Raw genomic sequence first — 17,258 nt, forward strand, 5'->3', positions numbered from 1 at the left:
GTGCTCAGCATAATAGAAACTGTGCATGGTGGTGCATACCCTTGCACTTGGGAGGTGGTGGCAGGAGAATCAGAAAACCAAGGTCATTGCTCACTTTTTAGTGGCTTTGAGGTCAGCCTAGGGTATGTAGAACCCTGTCTTAGAAAAACAGAGTCTCCTTCAAATTGTGACTTTGAGGCAAGAGTGTTCAAAAACAAACAAACAAACAAACAAACAAACAAACAAAAAACAGTGAATCATGACCTTCCAGGTTTGCCGAGATACCCTCTGACCCAACCTGAAGAGGAAGCATCCTTGACCAGCCTTTCCTCCTGGTCCTGTTTCTGCACTTAGTGCCTGTCGCCTGTGAGACCCCACAAAGGGACTGTGTTCCTGGGCCTGAGTGGTGCCAGGGGAAGTCTGCCTTGGCTTTAGCAGCCTAGCTGTGCCTCTCAGCCTTCTCCCACCCCTAGTCAGGTCTGTTTCCTGGCCCTGCAGGCTGGCATTCCTGCCCAGGAGGGTGGGGCTCAGGAGCAGCTGGGGCAGTGACTCACAGGCAGTTACCTGTCCTGGGGCTCCTCGCCAGCAGTGCCAAGGGAGCTGGAGGCTCAGGGTGCAGGCTGCTCTGTTCAACCTCTGTGGGAGAACTGAGCTTTGTCCACTTCCTGAGCTTTTAAAGACACCCCCTAACCACCCCCCCCCCCACTTTGTCCCTCGACACACACACAAAACTCCCTGGAACTTGGGATTTTCCACATTTTTCCTTTGGGATGATATGGTGCTTTCCGGGGTTTTGAATATTTGGGTTTTATACTGTCCAGCCCAGTGACATGCCCAAACCCTAACATAGTCTACTGCATGCTGTGTGTCTCCTGCCTGGTTGGTCTTCTGTCCAGGTAGTCTGGGACTTAAGAGGAAGCTGACCTCTACTAGACTTGGGAAGGTGCCAGATCCAGTGCCTGGGCCCTTTCCTGTCCCAGGACACCCCCTCCCTGATATCTCTAAAGCCTCTGCTGCTGTCTGTTTCCAGAACCTTTCAGCCCTCCAGACACCTAAGGGCAGGAAGCCTTCAAGACCAACCCACTTGCCTAGTCCTGTCCTGAGGGTGGGGGTGCAGTGATGTCAGATGGGCGTGGCAGCTGCCAGATTCCTGAGGCTGCCAGCAGTGGGGCTACACCCATCCAGGGAGTCTCCAGAGGTGAGGCTGTTGTTTAAAACTGTGGAGCCAAGAGAGGGGACCCCCACATTCCCAGGGAGCTCTCCGAGAGGGATCTGAAGAAAGGCAGGGGAGCATAGGAGCTCAGGGTGAGGTAGATTTTCTGCCTTACCTGTCCTGTGGGGGTAGGATGGAGCAGGCCTGGGACCAAGGCTGCTTACAGGGCCCATGCAGCACTCCTCTGGGAGCTCACCTGAGTGCACTTGGGTAAACATCTGTGGCTGTTTGAACTGCTTCTCATGGCTGATAAGCTCCCAGCAACTTAGAAGAAAGCAGCTAAAATCTGGGCTTAGTCCAGAGGCAAGGTGGGAGGAATGGTCCGGCTCTGCTCAGCCTCTTTCTTGGTGGGTTTTCAGCTGGGGCAGGAGTGCAGAGGGTACCGGGAAAAGTCAGAGATGCTTTCTGTCTTTGGCCCTCAATGGAGGAAGGACATCAAAGCATTGGGATGTAATGGCAGAAAGGCTGCTGGCTCCCCTCTGCCTGACCACCATCCATCTTTCTTCCTCAGCTGCTTGGTTGTCATTGGGCAGACCAGTGTCTGATCCCCGGTAGAGGAAGGGTGGTGCATGCCTCTGAGGTAGGCCTGCCTCCTGCACTGTTTCCAGGGTGGTGCATGCCTCTGAGGTAGGCCTGCCTCCTGCACCGTTTCCAGCTGCCTTCCGTGCTTTTGTTCAGAACTGGAGACGTTTAGAGCTGCTCTTGGTGCAGATGAAGTCATCTCTTTCTTTTCTTAAAACTGTTGGGCCCACATCTCTCCACAGCACCCTACTCCCCACAGCACCCCACCTCTCCCCACAGCACCCATGCTTTCCCACAGGGCCACCTCACCTCTTCCCAAGGCACCCGTCGGTCTTTTCAAGATCCTTCTTCTTCCCATAGCATTTCTGCAGCCTGATTTTCCTTGAGTTGTGACTATCACACCTTCGCCTTCACTGTGGCCCTGTAATCCTGGAGACCCTTTCATTCCAGGAAAAGACCTGCCTCTAGAATTTCTCAGAACCCTTGGCTTGGGTGTCTTTGTCTTGTATGTAAGCCTGGTTTGAAACCCTGAGAAGCCTGAGTCTGTCTGTCTGTCTGTCTGTCTGCCTGCCTGTCATCTTCTCTCTCTCTCTCTCTCTCTCTCTCTCTCTCTCTCTCTCTCTCTCACACACACACACACACACACACACACACACACACACTCTTTCTTCAGAAACAAAGCCTGGGACTTCCCTTTAGCTATCTGCTGCAATGGAATGCCTTCCCTTCTCCTGCACAGTCTCCATGTTCCCACACATTTCAGAAGAGGAAGCTGACCGCCCAGGGCATCCTCCCAGGTTCTTCCCTCCCAGGTTCAAATGTGCCCACTGCTAAGAAGTGCCTTTGTGAAGATCCAGGATAAGGACTTGTTGAGGACAGTGATCTAGCACAATGAAGAAAGAGTAGGGAGGGGTCTTGACCATCCAGGATGCTTTGCTTTGTTCTAGGTGACCTCTCTGGGGACCCGCACTAGCCCATGATGTCAGCACTTTTCCTCCTGTGGTTTGGTAAGCATCCCTTCCCTCCTCCCATCTCTCCATGGTTCAGGAGGAAGAGGCTTTTCTGCCTCTCTGAGGCTCCCTGGGTCTTCTTGTCCTCACCTGAGGGTAATGTGTGGTCTCCTGAGTCCCCATCTCTCCCCCTCAAGCTTGCCACAGAGCCTCTGTTCTGCTGGGAATCACGGCTGCTTGCTTTCAGGTAATGGCTCAGTAGGTCAGCTGTGCAGAGAAAAATAGTATGCGCTTTCTCCATGTCCCATCATTGGCTCAGCCAACAGTCTCATCCATGCTGTGGCCTGAAGGCACTACATGGGCACCAACAGTTGGCACAGAGTTTACCTGGCCCATGGTGTGTCTTGAGATTGATTCTAAAGCCACATGTAAATGGTACTGGTTATATGTTAGGATCACTGCTGGTTACTGTGACTGAAATTTCTCCCCCTTTTCCTTTTACTAAAAATATAGCTTGAACATCTCATACATGTATATTGTCTCATGTAACCCAGACTTGCCTTGCATTCCTTATGTGTCTGAGGATAACCTTGACTTCTTAGTCCTATTGCCTCTGGCTCCTGAATTCTGGGATTATAGTTGCACATCACTGTACTTGGTTACGCATTACTGAGGACTGAACCCAGGACTTCATGCACTCTGTTAGCTGTGTTACCATCCCCAGCTCTTCCCTCCTTTTAAAGTTTGGGTCATAGGATATGAAACGAGCCCCTTTACCCCCCTGAGTCGGGACTGTGGTCATCATATAGACACCAGTGAAGAGAGGGCTCAGTTTTGCTGACAGCATCTCCTAAGGAGAGAATATTGGAGAGGCCAGCTGGGATTTCATCTTCTGGGCACACTTCAATATTCTCCTGTAATTTCAGCCTTGCCTGGCCTCCTGTGTGCCCAGCAAGCCTGCTCCCGAGGGGCCTGTTATCCACCTGTTGCGGACTTGCTCATTGGAAGGACTCAGCTTCTTCGAGCTTCATCTACCTGTGGACTGACCAAACCTGAGACCTATTGCACTCAATATGGACAGGTAGGTCCTCCTTCCAAGGCCTCCAGGACAGGAGAAAGGTGAAACAGAATAGGGATACTTGATAAAGTGTAGAAGGCACAGGTCAAGGGCTATGCTCTGGGAGAGGGCATAAGAGTTTAAGTCCAGATCCTCATTTGTAAAAAATTTAGAAGTATACAGAATTAACCTCTTAGCTCTGAGGATAAAGTTGGCATCTTTTCAGTGTCTGGGCCAGAGTGAATGCTGGCCTCTCCAGTTTTAGCAATGGGACAGGGATACATAACAACTTCTCAGTTATATAGAGTCTAATATGACCTCTCTGGGGAAGCACAGGAGCTGCGGAGAGTGATCCAAAGTATGTCATAATCCATCCCCCTGTTGCTGCTATCTCTGGGCCAGTGTGAGTGGGGTAAGAGTAGAATACACAGTCACAGACTAGAGTAGATCTGTGACTTTCCCTGTGTAAAGGGGCAGTGGTATCTGTCACTCCAGGTGATCCATGTTCACCATCTTGGCAAACAAAAAGCATTAAGGATTGTTTAATAAATGGAAAAAAAAGGTAGAGACTCAGCTGATAATAGGGAAAGAAACTGAGTAAGTACTGCTGTGAGTGCACCAGATAATGTGGCCTGTCGGGTAATCAGCTTGTTTTTTTCTTTCAAGCATATTAATTAATAATATACATACTTGTTATTAGTGTAGATTAATTTTGTAAGTAGGGAAGTTCTTTATGACATTCTATATATTCTGTGATGGTTAGTTTCAAACAACCTAGAATCATTGGGAATAGAGCCTTAAAGGAAGAACTAGGTAGATCACATTGGCCCTTGGGCATGTCTGTAGGGGACTTGTCTTGATTATTAGCTGGTATAGGAAGACATATCTCATTGTGGGTGGTATCATTCACTTCCTGGACATGGCCCTGAACTACATGATAGCAGAAGAAGCTGGCTGGGTGCTAAGTCAGCCTACAGGCAGTGTGGGAACCTTCATTATTCTCTGCTCTTGACTGCACGTGTGTGGGGGAATCATGTGATTAGTTGCGTGTGTTTCTGCCTTGCCTTCCCTGATGGTAGCCTGCAGCTGAAAGCCAAGCCTTTTCCTCTCCTGCGTTGCTGTTTGCTAGGCATTTTACCACAGCAACCCAGATAGAAGCAGAACATGGGGACGTATTCTATGCTTTGATTGCATTCACTTTCTCTAACACTCTTTCTTTTGTATTTTTTTTTAACATTTCAGAGAGGTGTATACTACATCTCGAGTGTATGCCCTGCTGTCCCTTCCTTCCATACTCCCTCTCAATTATCCCTGTTCTCCCCCTGGATAATCTCAATTCTGACTTAATTTCATAAATACACACATGGTTGTATATAAACTTTAGGAACCACAAAGGAGAGAAAACATCTGATATTGATCTTTTCAAGACTGGCTTAGTTCACTTGATATATCTCCAGTTGCATCCATTTTCTCTCAAATGATGTAATTTTATTCCTTTTTATAGCTTAAATAAAGCCAACAAAGAATATAGAAAAAAAGCCACATTTTCCTTATCTATCCTTCTCTGTTGCTGAACACCCAGGTTGGCTCTACAACTTAGCTGCAGTGAACACTGATGGCCAGGTGTCTTAGTTAGGGTTTTAGTTCTGTGAACAGGCACCGTGAGCAAGGCAACTCTTATAAGGCCAACATTTAATTGGGGCTGGCTTATAAGTTCAGAACTTCAGTCCGTTATTCAATCCAAGGCAGGATCATGGCAGCATCCAGGCAGGCATGGTGCAGGCAAAGCTGAGAGTTCTACATCTTCATCTGAAGGCTGCTAGTGGAAGACTAACTTCCAGGCAGCTAGGGTGACGGCCTTAGCGCCACATCCATGTGACACATCTACTTCAACAAGACCACACCTCCTAATAGTGCCACTCCCTGGGCCAAGCATATACAAACCATCACACCAGGTGTTTCTGATGGGTTGGTTTAGTGTCTTTTGGGCAAATACCCAGAAATGGTGTGGCTAGAGCTATATGGAGGATGTATGTTAGGTCTTTGAGAAGCCTCCATGCTGACTTCTGTAGTGCTGGAGACTAGTTTGCATTCCCACTAGCAGTGTGCTAAAGGCCTCCCTCCTTTTTGTCCATAACCTCACTGGTGTTTGTTGTTTGAATTCATCTTTTAGTTAAAATTCATACAATATATTTTGGTCATGTTCTTTCCTCTCCAGATCCCACCTATCTTCCCAGCTACATATTCTCTATCTCTTAGAAAAACCTAAAGCCTAATCAAAACAGCAACAACAAAAATCACACAAAAACATAGAGTTGGGTTGGGTTGGCCAATTACTCTGGCCTGCAGATTGGTTAATAGACCCAATGTCAGTGTCACACTGTTGAAGAAAATTGATTTTTCTCTTCCAGCATCTATCTATTGCAAATAGCTTCTTGGTTAGGGTGATTTTCCCTTTGCCACACTGGTGTTTTCTCCAGGTTGAACCTGTGCAGCTTGTATACATGCTGTAACAGTCCCTGTGTGTTTATATGTGCAGCTTGAGTGAATGCTGTCACAGTCCCTGTGAGTGCATATGTGTAGCTTGTGTGCACACTGTCCTAGTCTGTGATTTCATATGTGTGTCAAACTTGTTGTATCTAGAAAATGCTGTATCCTTGAAGTTCTTCACCTCTGGCTTTTACAACTTTTCTGCTTCCTCTTCTGCATAGATTCCTGAGCCTTCAGAAGAATGGTGTGGTAGAGGCATCTCATTCAGGCCTGTGCACTCCAAAGTCCCTTATTCTCTGCACATTGTCCAGTTGTGGGTCTCTATGTTAACTGCCATCTACTTCAGGAAGAAGCTTCTCTGGTGACAGTGGAGCTATGCAATCTTCTATATGCCATCAGGAGTCACTTATTGCTATTTTCTTTAGCAGAATAGTAGTTTTCACCTAAGGCTCATGAGCTATCTAGTCTCAGACTCTTGGTCACTTTAGTAGTGTCCTCTATGGGCTCTATCTCATGGGATGGGCCTTAAATCAAATGAAAAACTTAGTCTCATTAGCAATGTGCCCCTACTGCACAGGTGGGTATGTCTTTTAGGTGGGTTGCTATTGTAGCTTGCAAGGCTTGTAGCCTTGTACTTTTATGCTCTGGTAATGTGTATAGTATATTTGTAACTATGAATTTCAGTATGCATGATGCTTCCAGTTGAGCACCAGCTCAATTTCTCTATGTTTGATGACATAAATGTGTGGTATCATCAGCAATAGGGTCTTACTGTCAGATAGTGAGGGGGTAATCAATAGCATTAGATTGATTAATAATGAGGGGCAGTCTCAAAAACCCCTTAAGCCAACAACATAAAAAGATGTAACCCATTCCTGTACTGGGCATTTTATTTGGAAGCATGTGATGTCTAGAAAGGACCCTACATCTTACTACAGAGATACTTATTCATCCATGTTCACTGCTGCTCTAGTGATAAGAGCCAGAATTGGAAACAACTTAGTTTAGATCAAATGATGAATAAAGAAAATGTGATACCTTTATACAATGAAATATTATTCATCTATTAAGAAGAAATAAAATGTGGATGTAAATGGATGGCACTAGAAACAATTATCCTGAGTGAGGAGACCCAGACCAGTAAGACAAACATTGCATGTTCTCTTTTATATATGGATGTTAGCTTTTAAGCTTTAGGCATGCGTGTTTCGTTTAGACTACCCACAGAGGTTAGGTAGATAGTAAGGGATGAAGGGGGAGGAGAGGAGCCTCCTGCAGGAGGGTAAATAGGATACAGTGTTACAGAGAGGTAAATAAGAAACTACAATAGGAGGGTTAAATGAGGAGGGCAAGGGGGCAGGTAAAGGAAGGAACATGGGGAGGGACGACTAACTCTAAAGGCCTTCTGAAAAACGACGTGGAAACCCACAGCTATAGGAGCCTCCTAAAATATATACATATATAAAAGAGTTTGATGAGGTTATCTATAATGGAGGAGACAGCACTCCAACTAGACATCAGCATATGTTGTTTATACTCTTCGCAATCATGGTTCTCTTGGGACAGATGTGATTAGAAGGCATCTTTGATTTGCAGTTCTCTGATAGCTAAGGAGACTGATCGCCTCTTTGCGTGGATTTGCCATTATATTCCAACTTTTGAGAGCTGTCTCTTATTAGCCCATTTATAGATATTGTTCTTTGAATTTTTGTTGTTTATGTGAGTTCTTGGAATATAATAGTTATTAACCCTCTGTTGGATGTGTAGATAGCAAAGATTTTTTTCTTCCTCTGTAGGATAGCTCTTCCTTTAACCATTTCCTTTGCTGTACAGAAGCTATTTAATTTCTTAAGGTCTTATTTCTTATCGTTGGCCACAATTCTTTAGGAACTGGAATCCTATTCAGGAAGTCCTTGATCGTGCCCACAGCTTCAAGTGTTTCTCCTTAAGTTTCAGATCTTCTATCAATGTCTTTGATCCACACGGAGCTGATCTTTGCTCTGTGTGAGAGATGGGGATCTGGGCTCTTTCTCATACATGTGGACAGCCCATTCACTCAGCTCCATTTGCTAAAAGATGCAGTCTTTTCTACACTATGTATTTTTCTTTTTTGAGATTTGTCAAAAGTCAGGCGACTATGGCTGTGTGGATCTATATCTGGGTCATGTGCTCCACTGATCTGCCTTTGCAACAATACAATGCCGTTTCTGTTCTTACAGCCCTGTGATATAGCTTGAGATGAAGAGTGTACTGCCTATAGTGATATTTGTATTGGATAGGAGTACTTTGGCCCTCTAAGGTCTTTCGTGTTTCCCTATGGTTTCTAATGTTGATTTTTCTATTTCCGTGGCATTAGAATTTTGATGATGCATTGAATCTGTGGATTGTTTTTGGTAAGAGAGCAATTCTCACTGAATTAGCTCTTCTGAACCATGACTGTGAGGTCAATCTAAAGTTTGCCTTGTGCAGGCGTTTTGCTTCCTTAGTTAGATTTATTGCAAGGTATTTTAAAGTAGCTTGGCTTTTTAAGGGTTGTGGTATTCTCCCACAATGCTTCTGAACCTTTTCTTTAGGCACTTTGTATTTCTTTTCTTACCCTTCAACAAGTTGGGGGCTTTTTTTTTTTTGCTCCTATATTTACATGTATTGAAATCTTTCTAACTCCTTGTCTCTCTCCCAGTTGCCTAATTGGACTAATTTTGTTTTGTTTTGCCAAGGATTGAACCATATACAAGTTAGCAAGCACTTTTATACTGGACTACATCTGTAGCTCTACTTTAACTCTTTGTTTTTGGAGACAAGATCTCACTATATAGCTCTGACTGATCTACATCTCATTATTTAGACCAGGCTGGCCTCAAACTCATAGAATTCACCTGCTTCTGCCTTTCAAGTGCTGGGATTAAAAGTGTGAGTCATGCTTAACTTTACTTTAACTCTTTATCTCAAGGCTGAGTCTCCTTAAGTTGCCCGAACTGGCCTTGAACATGCAACACCTTGTTCTCTCTTGTCCTGAGTAGCTAGGGTCCTTAGCCACTTTACTGGCTTCAAAATAGGCTTGTACAAGAAAGTGGCAGGGAAAGCTTGTCAGGAGTGTCTGCAGCCTCTATGGGAAAAAAGAAAAGGGAAGAGAAGTGTATGATTGGCTTTGACCCTGATGAAGAAGCAAGGGTTTTTGTGGATACATTTTCCCAGGCTGCCCTGTCCTCAGGATCTGAAAGAGGGTATCTGAAGTGCTCTTGCCTCATTGTCCATCCAGGCCATGACATTCTTGTGGCTATTTTTAATCATAGAAGGAACTGAGTAAGGACTTTGGAGATGTCTGGTGAAGACAGATGTGCTGTTTCCATTGCCACACACTTGGATATAGGAAGCCTCCTTGACCAGGTTGGGTAACAGACTACTCCCTGTGGGTCAGGTAACAGGAGAGCCTGCAGTGCTAAGCTTTCTAGGCAGTAGAGAGAATTCAGATGCCCACATATAAATCTCTCCCAACTCATGTGCCACTAAACCTAGGCCGGATTTTCAGAGGGAGACTTCTGCCTTCTTCTTGAGACTGATTTGCCTCAGAAGATGGAGCAGAGAGAAGTAAGGACCCCATGGTGGACAATATCCTCCCACACAGCCTCTGAGGAGAGCCTTTTCTCCACTTGGCCTGAACATCTGGCTTCTCCCTGGTCTGCCCTCTGCCTCTTTCAGCTAGAGCCCCCAGGAACTGGCCTCTTGTCCTGCTTATAAGCAGTCTCCTGAGAGCAAAGTAGGGTGCTTGCAAAAGAGAAGTCTAGACTGTTGCAACCCTGGGGATGGGCAATTTTTTTTTTTTTAGCTATTTCTGTGCTTTTTCTATGGAAGAAATAAATCCAGAAGCCTTTTGCAGAGTAGAGAATGGGACACCTTGTGGGTGATGTAGAGTTCCAGGTCTCCTGGCAGCTGCAGTGTGACCTTGGGCAAGAAATTGGTTTCACTCTCTTACCAGTGTGGGACAGAGTGTTCTGCAGGGTCCCTCTTGACTGCTGCAGTTTGGGAATGAGTTGGGGGCAGACAGTACCAACTTTTCTGTGCCTCCTGACCTCTGTCTTGTTTCTATTTTCCTTCTCCCTCCTGTGTTTTTGCAAAACCTGTGATTTTTCAATGATGAAGACACAACACACACACACACACACACACACACACACACACTTTCTTTGAAGGTTCAGAGCCTCCTTCTCAGTCCCATGTTGGGTGCATTGATGGCTCAGAGCCCACTCTCAGCCACACATTGAGTAGACCCAAGCCCTCCTCTCTGGAACAATGTATGAAAGGCGTCACACCAAGAATCTTATATAAATATGTCAAGTGATTATCATAGTACCTTGTTATTCCCATGAGCTGTAAGAAGGTTTGGATTCCAGATGGAAACAAGGAAATGTTGAGTTTCCTGAGTGGTCATGTGGGGAGGGGACCCCGGGGCCCAGTACTAGGCTGTTAACATCTCACTCCCTTCTCTGCTTTCCCTGTATATCCCTGGAGTTGAGGCTTCTGTATAGGTAGGGTGGCCTCTTGAGGTGGAATGAGGGCCAGTATAGAGGGACTTGTGACCTCTGACATCTCTGTTTCCCTTCCCCCAAACCCTCCTCAGCTGGACTGGGTGGATGGCAGACAGTTGCAGGCATGCTGGGATTCTGTCCAGTTCTAAAAGTGTCCCTTCCAGCTTCTGGCCTCAAGAAGCGACTCCTCTGCAAGCCAGTCTTAGCCTGTCTGCACGTTCCTTCCCTAGCCCCTTTCTGCCTTCATGGCTTCCTGGACACTGTGGGCCTCCAGCACTGGCTTCTTTGGATTTCAGCTGCATGCTGCAACCATTGCAATGGACATTGGACATAGCTATCTTTGCCCATTGCACCTCCCCCCACTTTGCCTTTCTGGTCCAGCCTGCCTTCCTGACCTATTAATGGTCTGTCTCTGAGTGTGGGCTACACTCTATCAGAACCGCACTGCAGTTTCCTAGTTGTAGACAGTGTACCCCATGCTTTCCCCCTTCCAGCTCCCAAGTCTTCTGTGCAGGATCATTGTAGAGGCACTCCCTCAGTCCCAAGGCCTGGATAAAATAATATGTGACACTCTCCCACCCTGATGCACCTCTGCATTACCCCTGAGCCACCGATGAGAGGGAGCAATGGTAGCACCCTGTTCAGGTGACAATTGTAAGGACTATGTAGCAGCATGTCCAGAATGAATATGGAACCTGCAGGTGCCTATGCTCCCTCAGGTCACTCCTCCTTCCTCTCATCCCCCCTTCCCTATTCTTTCCCTCTGCCTCCCTCTTCTTTCCACCCCCTTTCCTCTTTTCCCTCCCTTCTTGTCTCCTGGGGGCTGTATCTGCTCTCAGAAGCAGCGCTACCCACAGATCTCGTGAGCTCATCTTCCTTGTCAGGCCACTTATATACCCCATAGAAGCCAAACCACCCTGATCCTATCTTCCCTGTTTTCTAAGGACTACTGCTGCCAGTATAATACCCACCCACCCCTGTGTGTGTGTGTATCTGTGTGTGTCTCTTTGTGTGTGTGTCTCTGTCTCTCTCGGTCTCTGTCTCTCTGTCTCTCTCTTTCTGTGTGTGTGTGTGTGTGTGTGTGTGTGTGTGTGTGACTGCTAGAGAAGCCACAGTCAGTCAACCCTGAGTGGAGGCTGAGATCCTGGTTCTGACTGGAATAGAGTTGTGCTTTGGGAGAGCTCTGGCTCTAATCTGGATCACCATTTCTCCACATAAGAAACTCGCCATTTGCTCAGCCCTGGTGTCTCTGCCAGTCTCTCAGAGGTTCCCCTGGGGACTGCATGGTGTCTTGGGACCATTGTGTAAGGGCTGCCTATGAGCAAGGCTCGCAAGGCCGAGAACCAGAGCCCAGAGCTTTGTCTGGATGCTTCCAGCCTTGGCTTCTGCTTCCAACAGTTTTGATAGCATGTGTCTGCTCTGTTTCTCAAATGCTCTACTTACCCCAACCCACCCCCTTTCTGAGGGAAGCTGAATCATCTCTTGTCTTAATGACAGTTTTGCACAGCACTTTCCCCAGGTAAATTATCTGTGTAAGCCAAATAGCTGCCATTTTAGTCTCTTGCAAAGAAGAGAGCTGCAGCCAGTTGGGGATACTTTCCTCCTCAGCACTTACAAGCTCATAAACACTACGTGTCCACTTCTGCCCACACTAGCCCCTGTTTTTCCTTGTTTGGAAATGGTCTGCTTTTGTGACCTTCAGAAAGGTTACAAGGTAGAGGTTGTGTGTGTGTGTGTGTGTGTATGTGTGTGTGTGTGTGTATGTGTGTATGTATGTATGTAAGTATATATGTATGTATGTATTAGCAGTTTCTCTGTAACTGTGATAAAATATTATGACCAAAAGTAACTTAAGGAAGAAAGGGCTTGTTTTAGCTTCTGTCCAGAGGGAAAGAGTCCATAATGACAAGGAAGTCAGGGTCGTAGGAGCAGGAAGCAGAGGGATCAGGTTTCACCCATACACAGGAAGCCAAAATCGAGAACAGGGAATGAGGAGAGGCTATAAACCCTCAAAGCCTATCCCTGGAGGACATATTTCCTCCAACAAGGGGCCTACTCCTAACCTCCAAACAGCACCATGGACTGGGTGCTGCGTAGTTTAAATACGTACACCCGTGGAAGACATTCTCATTCAGACCTTAACATGGACACACTCATTGCACTACTTACAGTGTCTCATTGTTGTGGCAAGATACCTGGCCAAAGCAACTTAAGGAAGGGTCTATTTCATTAATTCACTGTTCTAAGGAAGGGTTTGTTTCAGCTCACAATTTGAGTCAAACTCACCATGGCTGAGGAGATTGTGGCATCAGGAGCATGCGGCTGCGGGCCACACCACATCCACAGTCCGGAAGCAGAGAGACGAAGGCCGCTGCTCAGTTTGCTTTTCCTTTTTCTTCTGTCTTGAAAGCTAGCCTGTGGAATGGTGTCACCAACATTCAGGGTAGATCTTTCCTCTTTAGTAAAGCTGCCAGGAAACATCCTTATGGTCATACCCAGAGGTTTGTTTCCTAGCAAAGCTGGCAAAGAAGATTGACCATCATGTACATGCACACACACACACACACACACACACACACACACACGCACGCACACCACAGACACTGTCCTCTTTCTGTAGGGTTTTGAGCTTGGCTTTCTTGTTCCCAAGCTCTGAAAAGGCCCAAGGTCTCAGGCCTCATGACTACTGCAATTTTACTATTCTGGGTGAGCACTGCAGACTTCCTTATTTTAATGTAATCTCCCGCAGGGAAGGTCAACCATTCAGACCTCAGCACAGACAGGTTGGTATATCAGAGACATAGGTAAACTTTTTCAAAGGGTCCCAAGAGAGTTAAGTGTCACCCATGAGGGGACGAAAGAAAATGAAAATGAATGCTGGGGCAGGATAGTTACTATCCGAGGGAAGCAAGACCTGGTCACGCACAGTATGAGACTGAGACTACGGTTGCTATGGGCTTGTGGAGCTAAAAGGACAGAGGAGAGGAGAAAGGCCTAAGGGGGAAGGCCTGTAGATGTACGCACTCTGGCCTGACTTCTCACCCCACCGTTCCTGGGGTTCAGGCCCTTACTAGCACCAAACATAGCCCTTGCTTCAGAGGGAATCAGAGAGATCTTATTCTGGGTCATCTATGAGTTGCTGTGGTCTAGGAACTCAGATTCAGGTCATTCCAAGTGACAGTTACACCATGGAAGTGGTCACATGAGCTGCCTGATGACACTGCCAGCTTCTGGGTTGGTGGAAGCTCACTTCCTGCTAAGCTTGTGCATTCAGGTTTTACTGGTTAGTCAGAGGGTGTTGGGCACAATGCAAAAGATGGGTAAGACTGAAGATAGCCCAGACCTTTCTATCTCTGGATCTACAATACTCTGACTCTCAACAGACATGAAGTTCTAATCACCTTTAGAATCTTTAACACAGGTCTTTCATTTCTAGGAAATTCTCCTCATGCCTCAAGCAATGCCTGTAGGTCTGTCTTTGCCAGCTAGGTCCTCTGTGGCCAAAGCATGGATTTAGGAAGCCATTGTCAGGGGTAGAATTGACTACCCACTCTCAGCACTAAGGTTGTCTTTGCTTTAGAGGGATCTCCCCTTTTGGGGTGAAGAGGAGAGGAGAACAATGTTTAAAAAAAATCTACTTAGTCTCTACCATGTGTAGTGGTGGCCATATGACCTCTGTATGCCCTTAGTCAGAATGGCGCAGGGCAGTACTGCATCAGATGCCTGGTACATGAATCTCTGGTTCACCCGTCCAGATTTCCTGACCAGTAGGATGGGGATGCTCCCCATGTAAGATGCAGTAAATTACCATCCGAGGTTTTGGAAGGTTGAGCCAAAGGTATGCTGGTAGTGCCCAGGAGAGCAGCCATAATGTAATATAATTTGGGGGTGTGTGGTGAGCCTGGGCTCTATAATCAGCTTTGGAAAATTGCCTTTCTCCATTTAGTTTAGACAGCGATAGCAATGTCTAAACAGTTTGCTCTAAACAAGAAAGGAGCTGAAGTTGAAAATGGCTCACTGCCCTGGCACCTCTTCCCACCCAGCACCTGCTGCCGGCCCTGACTTTGGCCTTTTACTGGTTCTAGGGAGAGTCCAGGAGGCTGATGAACCTCATGTTGAGGAAGGACTGTGGGGTGACCTGTCTGACATCTCACAACTCTTTCTTTCCTGGGAGCCAGGTTTCCCAGCAGGCCTCTGGTCAGTGTCTTCCTCCTCTCTTGATTCTTTTGTCCTGCTGGACACCCATGCTTCTGTGGTTTTCTGGAATGATAAGCTTGGTCCAGGGGTGTTCAGAGTCATGATATTTATGACAGGGACTTCTTATTATCGCATCCATCTTGGGCTTTACCTAGGAGGAAGCTGACATGGGTGACATCTATTTTCTTTCTTTTTAAATTTTTGTAGATTTTTTTCCTGCTAGGCAGCAGGGCTTTTGGTTTATTTTGTTTTATCCCTTGTTTCCTCCTTTGGGCACCGGCTAGTGCCCAAGACCCTGGGCGGAGCTTGATGAACAGAAAGCAGTCCCTGGGTCACCCCTGAAGGGGACTGCATCTTGGCTAACCAGAGCGTGCTTTCCTATTGTCCCCCACTGTTCTTCAGAACCTTCCCATGCGGGTTCCTTCCTTCTCCACCGTGATCCAGGCCTCGTAGGATCATTCCTCTGCCCTAGTTTAGCTCTCTGGAAGGGGTTGTCTTTCAGCCAGATTGCTGAGATTCTAGAAGGCTCCAGGAGGAAGTCCAGCCTCTCCAGCTGGAGAGAAAGCAGGAGCCAAACTGGCTGGAGGTCTGGCAGGCCAGACTGATAAGAATGCAGCATCTCTTGGATAGCTATGCACAGGGAGTGTGCTGGCTACGTGACCCAGGGAGGGAGGCAGCAGCTGCTGGGAGCAGCCACTGCTGTAGAGAAAGGGGCACATAGGACCTGTGAGACCAGCTTCACGCACACACTAACACATACACGTATTACAGGGAAATGGAAACCGAGGCCAGAGGGAAGGCACACAGCTTGTCTTCAGTTGAGCTTCTATTGTAGCTGTTCTATTTCAGGCCCATCCTGCTGGCGAGTTGACAGCAGAGCTACTTAAAATACCTGTCTAAAGCTGGGGCTCAGCTTCCCTTTGAGCGCAAAGCCAATTCCCTATTCAGCTGTGTTACCAGACACGAAGCTCTTAGTGTCTGAGCCCAGGAAGCCATCTGATCCCTCATCAGTACCTGTACACGTGGAAGGGTAGTGGAGATGGACTGAGGGCAGCTCAGAGCGATGAACGCACACTGATACTGAATATTTTTAACATATTTTTTATAGTCTTGTCTATATTCCTACATATAAAAGTCAATACTAAATGTATAAAAGTTTAAACATATCCAAAACTAACTAAAAGGGGGAAAGCCACCTAAAATCCTGTTAGAGAGATATTAAATTGAGCTATATGCTTATAGGTTGAAATGGGTGAATAATGGCAATTTTGTGTGTGTTTTTCCCCTACTATATTGATATATTTTCTTCCCAGAATAGTCTGTTCCTTAAAAAATATATCTGAGGTCATATTGTATATACAGATTTAAGCTTACCTTTAACCCATAAAACTTTATCATGTAATCCCCTCCCCCATGCAATTGCACAGTTTCTATAAACTCTTTAATAGTTATATAACTGTCATTTGGGAGCACCAAGGCCATTCCTACCATCTCTGGCTCCTTGTACAATGTCCTAGGTTAAGAAAGAAAGAGCCGTGTGCTGCGTGCTGCCACAGCCAGCAAGGGATGGGCTCAGCTCCCAGCCTGGGGTGGGGAGCTCGGGTGACAGCATTTGCCAGAAGGCAGCTGGCCCTTGTCTCTCCTCTGGACATGTGCTGAGTACAGACAGAATGGAGTGGAAAATATGCTGTGAGGTGGGGCAGAGCGAGGGGAAGAGCACTCTTCCTTGCCAAGGACCAAATAGGGTCTAGAGGGCCCTCCTGCCCTAGCCTTCTCTTGCCCAGAAAAGATGACGCTAAATGCCCAGGCATTTTAGCTAGTGGTACATCTCTCATCTCCGTGGCAGCTAAACTGAGTGAGCTGGAGAAGCTGGGTCCTTCCCAGAGTGCTCTCTGTGCTATGGGCTTCCCCAAGGTCATCTTGAGGGTCAGCATGGGCCCTACTTGGTGCTCTGTGGACTAGAGAACATGCTCTTGGTAGCGTCTGTCACTCAGCAGCGTTCTTGGGGGAAAGTAGAGAAATTCTGTTTTCCTCAAAGGGTTGCTGTGGAACTTGATTGTTTTATTTTATTTTATTTTATTTTATTTTATTTTATATTTTGTTTTGATACAAGGTCTCATTTAGCCCAGGCTGGTATTGAACTCACTGTATACCTAACGATGACTTTGAACTTCTGATCTCCCTGCCTCTATCTGCTTAGGGCTGGGATTACAATCATGTACCAGCATGCCTAGTTTTTACTATACTGGGGATCAGACCCAGAGCTTTGTGTATTCAAGGTAACTGTTCTACCACCTAGGCCCCTTAAATAGGCTCTGATATTG

The 17,258-nt window shown here is 46.5% G+C and overlaps 1 protein-coding gene across 2 annotated transcripts in view; it reads left to right on the forward strand.

The window, feature by feature from the left end:
• The first annotated feature begins 885 nt into the window (after positions 1 to 885).
• Positions 886 to 17,258, forward strand: part of Lamb3 (laminin subunit beta 3) — a 42,086-nt gene continuing 25,713 nt past the window's right edge. The window contains exons 1-3 of one of the 2 annotated variants that reach the window (XM_052200703.1): positions 886 to 1,177; positions 2,662 to 2,721; positions 3,591 to 3,745. In XM_052200703.1, coding sequence (XP_052056663.1) covers positions 2,691 to 2,721; positions 3,591 to 3,745 — 186 coding nt within the window. In that variant the 5' untranslated portion in view covers positions 886 to 1,177; positions 2,662 to 2,690. The other variant, XM_052200702.1, reaches the window with a different exon arrangement.

This window comes from Apodemus sylvaticus, chromosome 12, assembly GCF_947179515.1.
Source record: "Apodemus sylvaticus chromosome 12, mApoSyl1.1, whole genome shotgun sequence".
NCBI classification, from domain to species: Eukaryota; Metazoa; Chordata; class Mammalia; order Rodentia; family Muridae; genus Apodemus; species Apodemus sylvaticus.